We start from the raw sequence: 8382 nt of genomic DNA on the forward strand, positions 1-8382 counted from the left end.
ATATCTGTCACATTAGGCATAATCATATTGGGTTGTCCTTCTTTCCCTTTGTAAGGGAATAATAGATGCATGATATTCTTTGTTTTATATTATTTTATCGAATCATGTATGATCCATGTTGTTCTACTGTTACATAGTGGATCGTATATAATTCAATAAAATACTACAACGTTGTTCTACTACAATAAAGTGAATTGTACATAATTAAATAAAATAATATGACGTTGTTCTATTACAATAAAATGAATCGTACGTAATTCAATAAAATAATATAATGTTGTTTCGCTATAATAAAATGAAATGTACATAATTAAATAAAATAATATAACGTTCTTCTATTACAATAAAATGAATCGTACGTAATTCAATAAAATAATATAACGTTGTTCTACTATAATAAATGAATCGTATATAATTCAATAAAATAGTATGACGTTGTCCTACTACAATAAAGTGAATTGTACATAATTAAATAAAATAATATGACGTTGTTCTATTACAATAAAATGAATCGTACGTAATTCAATAAAATAATATAATGTTGTTTCGCTATAATAAAATGAATGGTACATAATTCAATAAAATAATATGACGTTGTTCTATTACAATAAAATGAATCGTACGTAATTCAATAAAATAATACGACGTTGTTCTACTATAATAAATGAATCGTATATAATTCAATAAAATAGTATGACGTTGTTCTTCTACAATAAAGTGAATTGTACATAATTAAATAAAATAATATAATGTTGTTTCGCTATAATAAAATGAAATGTGCATAATTAAATAAAATAATATAACGTTCTTCTATTACAATAAAATGAATCGTACGTAATTCAATAAAATAATATAACGTTGTTCTACTATAATAAATGAATCGTATATAATTCAATAAAATAGTATGACGTTGTCCTACTACAATAAAGTGAATTGTACATAATTAAATAAAATAATATGACGTTCTTCTATTACAATAAAATGAATCGTACGTAATTCAATAAAATAATATAACGTTGTTCTACTATAATAAATGAATCGTATATAATTCAATAAAATAGTATGACGTTGTCCTACTACAATAAAGTGAATTGTACATAATTAAATAAAATAATATGACGTTGTTCTATTACAATAAAATGAATCGTACGTAATTCAATAAAATAATATAATGTTGTTTCGCTATAATAAAATGAATGGTACATAATTCAATAAAATAATATGACGTTGTTCTATTACAATAAAATGAATCGTACGTAATTCAATAAAATAATATGACGTTGTTCTACTACAATAAAGTGAATTGTACATAATTAAATAAAATAATACGACGTTGTTCTACTATAATAAATGAATCGTACGTAATTCAATAAAATAATATAATGTTGTTTCGCTATAATAAAATGAAATGTACATAATTAAATAAAATAATATGACGTTGTTCTATTACAATAAAATGAATCGTATATAATTCAATAAAATAGTATGACGTTGTTCTACTACAATAAAATGAATCGTACGTAATTCAATAAAATAATATAACGTTGTTCTACTATAATAAATGAATCGTATATAATTCAATAAAATAGTATGACGTTGTTCTACTACAATAAAGTGAATTGTACATAATTAAATAAAATAATATGACGTTGTTCTATTACAATAAAATGAATCGTACGTAATTCAATAAAATAATATAATGTTGTTCTACTACAATAAAGTGAATTGTACATAATTAAATAAAATAATACGACGTTGTTCTATTACAATAAAATGAATCGTATATAATTCAATAAAATAGTATGACGTTGTTCTACTACAATAAAGTGAATTGTACATAATTAAATAAAATAATATGACGTTGTTCTATTACAATAAAATGAATCGTACGTAATTCAATAAAATAATATAATGTTGTTTCGCTATAATAAAATGAAATGTACATAATTAAATAAAATAATATGACGTTGTTCTATTACAATAAAATGAATCGTATATAATTCAATAAAATAGTATGACGTTGTTCTACTACAATAAAGTGAATTGTACATAATTAAATAAAATAATATGACGTTGTTCTATTACAATAAAATGAATCGTACGTAATTCAATAAAATAATATAATGTTGTTTCGCTATAATAAAATGAAATGTACATAATTAAATAAAATAATACAACGTTCTTCTATTACAATAAAATGAATCGTATATAATTCAATAAAATAGTATGACGTTGTTCTACTACAATAATGTGAATTATACATAATTAAATAAAATAATATGACGTTGTTCTATTACAATAAAATGAATCGTACGTAATTCAATAAAATAATATAATGTTGTTTCATTACAATAAAATGAAATGTACATAATTCAATAAAACAATATAACGTTGTTTTAAAACGATAAAATGAATGATACATAATTCAATAAAATAATATAACGTTGTTCTACTATAATAAATGAATCGTGTATAATTCAATAAAATAGTATGACGTTCTATTACAATAAAATGAATCGTACGTAATTCAATAAAATAATATAAAGTTGTTCTACTGCAATAAAATAAGTGGTACATAATTCAATGAAATAATATTATTGCCTTTTAAAATAAAAGAATCTTTTGGAACAACCTAATATAATCTCGAAAAGTACAAATTCTACTAGCGAATCGTTTGTTATTTATCAAGTAATTCGTTTTATAGCTTCTTTAAGTAACGCTATAACTCTAACTCAAAGTTATAACATTATTTATCGTAAATCTTAAATCTGAAAAACCTTTAACCCTGAACGTACAACACGTATGAGAAATAATACATATATCTATGGACGCAGAAAAAATATGATAAATTCGCTTGTGTCGATTATCTGATTTTTTCCAGTGTATTTGGTTTACAGTTTAAAACAGTGTTTTAAAAACAATAACATAGTTAACGTTATAAGAATCGATATTTATGAAATATTTGTGAAAGTTCCAGACACACATACATATGTAAGTATACGTATTTAATCGGAAAATATATAAGAGAATAAAAATAAATTAATTAAGTAACAGATACACTCATAGGATCGATGATAGCATATGGAATTTTAAAATTACTCTCTTATCGAACGAAGTCAAAAAAAAAAAAAAATGCGCAATTTATCACGTTTCTTTCGTCGTATACATATGTATACCTAAATAATGATTCAACTGTTGGTAATAATGAAGTAACAATCGTTACCAGAAAATGCTTAATTAGCTTTCTGGTTGTAAGTGACGTTTACTTGTTAAAAATAAAATAAAACAAAGTAAAATATGAATAAAGAAAGAGCTACACGCGTAATTACTTAATACATAATTAATTTAAATTAATACGCGAATGAAAATGTTGTACGTATAACATAATGGAAAAAGAAGTTATTCACTGGTACCATAAAAAAAAAGCAAAAAAAGATAAAGACAACCGTGGATTCACTGCGGAGAAAGTATTTCATCGAAATCTTCGTTATCTTTATCTTTGTATTCTATTTGTAATACGCACAGTACAGATGAACGTTAGTTAATAAATTGCAAATAGAGTACACGCTTGTGTATTATCGTAATGCATAGATCTGAAAGAGTGCAAAAAGGTCAGAAGCACGATAGAAAGCAAGGCCATGGAAATTCAAAAATAGCCAACAAGGCAATACGGGATTACCGTGACGCGTCAGTACCTTTAGCTCGAACAATTTACACGTTGAAGTTTATTTAGGGGGAAAAGCTATCGTCGAATGATATTATTTCGAAACTGGTAAGATAATCGATCTCGCGACTCGTAGGTTGTAGCCGTAGAAATCGACGATATCCATACGGTATACGTGGTATACCAGCGATAAGGCATCGAGCATACAAACTATAAAGACTATAACTTTCAGTTTGATACAGCACGTGCTGCGAGAGGTTTTACGATATACGTATTTTCCCGTGTAGCGTTTCGCTCGAGAATAAAAGTACGAAAAATTGTATACATGTATGCAAGTACGTACAGAGTTATGTATATTATTCGGACAAAAGCGGAATAACTTTTTTAAGGTCGGCGACTTGCATTCTTTTCGACAAGTTTTTTTAGTTAGTCGTCGCGAAGGAAATAGCAAAGTTCACTTTCTCTATCGCTTTTTTTATTCGGGTCTGTAATGAAAATTTAATCGAAACGATATAGTTTCGCAGACTTATGTCGATTATACTCACACGATGCTAATTTTAACGATACGAAGTAAAGAAAAAAAGGAAACTTCATAAGTGAACAAGGGGAATACTATTCGTGTTAGTAGGAACCGCGTTAACTTTCTAACGTATCTCTATATGAAAGTTACACGCTGCGTATCGAATACTATTTTATCTGCATACTAGATTATATTTCGATTATTGTCTCAGTAAAAGACAGATCTCCCTTTAAATCTGTAATTTTCCAGAAGGATTATAGAACGAAATCTGATTGTAAAAATGTATGTTCGAACGTGTAGTTATGCAACGTTCAAACTTATCCCTATTTATGTGGCATTTATTTTCAGAATACTCGCTACGTAATCGATCGGTCATCGATAATTTAATTATACCTAATTATAACTAATTATCGATTTTCTAAAACGATTAGGAAATCATACTACATATTACTGACATGTAAAAGCGCGTTTCAAACGTAAAATAATTACGCATACGTATTTATTTCGCATTTATTTTCAGAACGATCTGCGGCAGATGTTACGGCATAAAATTCACGGAATCGACATCAGGTGAAGCGCGTAAGGAGGAAAATAGGTGGTAACGGTGCCAAGAGAGTCCTGAATTTTGCAAAAAACGAGTGCAACGCATTCTCCGGATGCGACGAATCCGTTCAGCGGCTGTTCACGCTGGTAATTCTAGTCGGTTATCCAGTTCTCCGTGGGCATTAGAACAGTGCAGTTCACACGCAGTCCACGCTGTTACGTTACTTTTGACTCTGTCCTGAATTCGTCCCGTCTCGTCTCAACTAACTAACCAATCGGCGGACGAGTGAAATATTTTCCAAACGGAAGAAAGGATTTGCGAAAAGGAGCATTGCGAGAACATCGAAATAGCGAAAGAGAAAAACAACGAAATTTCGATAGCGAAATTAGATCGATAAACGATACGTTGATCACGCCTTAGAAATGAGTTGGAAATGCTAAAAGGATAGATACTTAAAAGCTGATGGACATTCGAAAGAAATAAAATCAAGGCGATTTTAACGCGAATCGCGATTAGACAGAGAGGTCGGCTAACGAGAAGACGATTGGGGAAACGAGTTTGACAAGACGAAAGACGAAAGATGGCGAGCGTAGATAAAAATCTCGAGGAGCTGATGATGCATCTTGGCGAATTTGGTAAATATCAATGCTGGCAATTCTGCTTGCACATTCTCGGCGCATTGACAGCCGGTCTGCATATGCTGACCTTACTCACAGTCGCTGCAGTGCCACCGCACACGTGCAACGTTCCTCGATCCACGTTTTCGACAGAATCGTTCAATTTCACATCTTCGACATGGAACTCCTCTATCGCGTTCGACGACGTTCCCCGAGCGGTGGACGCGTGCCACTATTTGGACGCGAACAACGTTACGAAGGAGTGCGACTCGTGGACCTATGACACGGAGTACTTCCAATCGTCGCGCGGAATGGAATGGAATTTCGTTTGCTCGCAGCGATGGATGGGCGCAGCAGCGCAGTCCTGTTACATGTTCGGCGTGTTTATCGGAGCCGTAACGCTGGGCAGTTTGGCCGACAAGTACGGCAGAAAAATAATATTCTACGTGTCTGCTGTTGCCCAACTTGTTTTCGGAGTGACCGTAGCTTTGGTGAACAAGTACTATGTTTTCCTCATCCTCAGATTTCTATACGGTATCTTCGGTTCGGCTGGCGCTTACATAACAGGATTCGTCCTGACGATGGAACTGGTCGGAGCAACAAAGAGGACGGTTTGCGGAATAATGTTTCAACTGGCGTTCGCCGTTGGGTTCATGTTAGTAGCCGTTTGGGGTGCCGTGATCAAGGACAGAATGTGGCTGCAAATCGTCTACGGGCTTCACAGCGTGCTTCTCATCGGCCACTGGTGGCTCATGGACGAATCTCCACGTTGGTTGTGGGCTCAAGGGCGCGTCAGCGAAGCGTTGACTATCATACGAAAAGGTCTGAAGATGAATGGCAACAACGTAGATATAGATACTGGAAAATTGATCAGCGAAGGGAAGATACGGCAGATGGATCAAGAGGAACAAGGTTCTTACGGAGCCTTGGATCTCTTCAAGACTCCGAATCTCCGAAAGAAAACGTTAAACGTATGTCTGAATTGGTTCGCCAATTCCATCGTCTATTATGGGTTGTCGTTGAACGCAGGAAATCTCGTTGGAAATCCATATTTGATGTTGTTCCTCAGCGGTTTGGTGGAATTACCTTCGTACTTGCTAATGTGCTTCCTAATGGACCGTACCGGAAGAAGATGCCTGGTCAGTACGTTCATGTTGATCGGTGGCGTGTGCTGTATAATCGCCTCCAGTATCCCGACTGGTACTGATACAGCTGCCACCATAATCGTAACCATCGTCCTGTTCGGCAAAGCTTGCATAGCTGGCTCCTTCGCGGTTATTTACAACTACACGGCCGAACTGTTCCCTACGGTAGTAAGAAATACCGCCTTGGGAATAGGCTCTATGTGCGCTCGTTTCAGCGGAGCTCTCACACCCTTGATAATGCTGTTGGACTCTCTGAATCCCAAAGTGCCTGCGGTACTCTTCGGTTTCGTCGCACTGGTATCTGGTTTCTTATCGTTGTACCTGCCGGAGACTGTGAATCAGCCGATGCCTGAAACTATCGAGGATGGTGAGAATTTTGGCAAGCACGACACCTGTTTCGCTATGTATTTGCGCTCGGGCAGAAAAACCAGCGCCGCTTACGAAGCTACACAACTTACGCAACTCACCGTCGACACAGACGAGAAGGAGAAGTTGAATGAAGGAGGAAGCCCCAAGGAAAATTCCCACTAGAGAGCATCCGTTGTCATTCTTTTTTATTCTTATAAAAATCCTCAAAAACATTCCAACTATCGTCGATTTGTTTCTCGATTCGCCGTTTTACGCTTAACTCGACTGGACTATAAGCAGGTAAAACTGTGACAAGCGCGAGAGTACACATCGCGATTGAATTATCTTCCTAATCCTATACGATTCTAATCGCTAAATATGAAAGAAAGTTTTACCGGTAAATTTTTTTAACTTCTCGCGATCATCGTAAATTAATCCTTATTAAGCCATTGATCCATTAAATATCGATACACGTACGTGTATTTACGTGCTACATTGGTTCACCACAGTATTCGTAGCAATCAAAGTTTACTAATTTTCGATAAACTCGTATACGTACAGAGTACGACCGAGTAACATGTACAAGCGAGCACGAGGTGATTCATTATGAAAGAATAAGAACGAAATATGGAATAAAATTTGTTCATTTAAGGCTTAGTTTTCGAGAAAATCGAGTTTATCAAGTATACTTGAACATGGCTAATTACCGACTGGTATGGGTAAACGATCGATAAGATGTTATCGATAGAAGCGAAAGTAAGTAGAAGATATAAAATAAAACTTGTCCGTTCAAGGCTATATTTTCAAGAAAACAGGTTAATCGATTTAGTACTTACACGCGTACGATAATTTTTCAAATTTATTTTTCCGGAAACAAAGCACCTCGAAGAAATATTTTATTTTGCATTTTCCATTTATTTTCACACGTAAAATGACCTGCTGTCGATTATTTAATCTCGTCTAGTACGGAATTAGCCACGTTAAAATATGTTTGATAAATTTTAAAATTTTTCTTGTAAATCAAGCCTTAAATGAAAGAATTATATTCCATATTGTGTTCTTATTTTTTCATAAGGAATCACTTTGTGTCCGCTTGTACGTGTTATTCGGCCGCACCCTGTACGCTTCAATCGACTACATACGTATCGCGTAAAATTAGTCTACTAGAAACTTTCACAAGTTGAATATCCTATATATTTTTTCGAAATAAACTTTCATTTATTTATTTATAATTACCGACTCTTTCTTTCCATCTTGCAGCTTTCCACGCAATGAATTCTCCGTTTAAAGTTGAACATTTTTAGCGCATTTGACGGATTACTTTGACGCCATATTGGCTTTTAGCCGTCATTCGATTGGTTGCGCAGACGAGCGCGGAACCGAAGTTGCTGCAAATTAGTTTGACTGGCGTAATCATTAAGATATACGTATATACATATATACTAATATACTTGTGTGTGTGCGTGTGTGTGTGATGACATTTATTTACAACCAACGATGTCACTCATTGCACGAATCGTGGCTAGAAGCCAATATGGCGTCAA

At 33.5% G+C, this 8382-nt stretch overlaps 1 protein-coding gene and 1 long non-coding RNA gene across 10 annotated transcripts in view; one reads left to right on the forward strand and one right to left on the reverse strand.

The window, feature by feature from the left end:
- Positions 1-8070, forward strand: part of LOC126927513 (organic cation transporter protein) — a 28874-nt gene extending 20804 nt beyond the window's left edge. For 7 of the 8 annotated variants that reach the window (XM_050743840.1, XM_050743726.1, XM_050743619.1 and 4 more), the window contains one exon: positions 4705-8070. In XM_050743840.1, coding sequence (XP_050599797.1) covers positions 5309-7021 — 1713 coding nt within the window. In that variant the 5' untranslated portion in view covers positions 4705-5308 and the 3' untranslated portion in view covers positions 7022-8070. Of the gene's footprint in view, positions 1-3890; positions 4000-4704 lie in introns of those variants that run through there. The other variant, XM_050743895.1, reaches the window with a different exon arrangement.
- On the reverse strand, positions 118-3410 carry LOC126928863 (uncharacterized). Of its 2 annotated transcripts, none has more exons than XR_007716971.1 (2): positions 2496-3410; positions 118-332 (listed from the first exon to the last, which is right to left on the reverse strand). It is a non-coding gene; the product is annotated as an uncharacterized LOC126928863 (long non-coding RNA). The 2 variants fall into 2 exon arrangements; XR_007716970.1 differs by lacking the exon at positions 118-332 and adding an exon at positions 1363-2181.
- Positions 8071-8382: the final 312 nt, after the last annotated feature.

This window comes from Bombus affinis, chromosome 1 (genome assembly GCF_024516045.1).
Source record: "Bombus affinis isolate iyBomAffi1 chromosome 1, iyBomAffi1.2, whole genome shotgun sequence".
Taxonomy (NCBI): Eukaryota; Metazoa; Arthropoda; class Insecta; order Hymenoptera; family Apidae; genus Bombus; species Bombus affinis.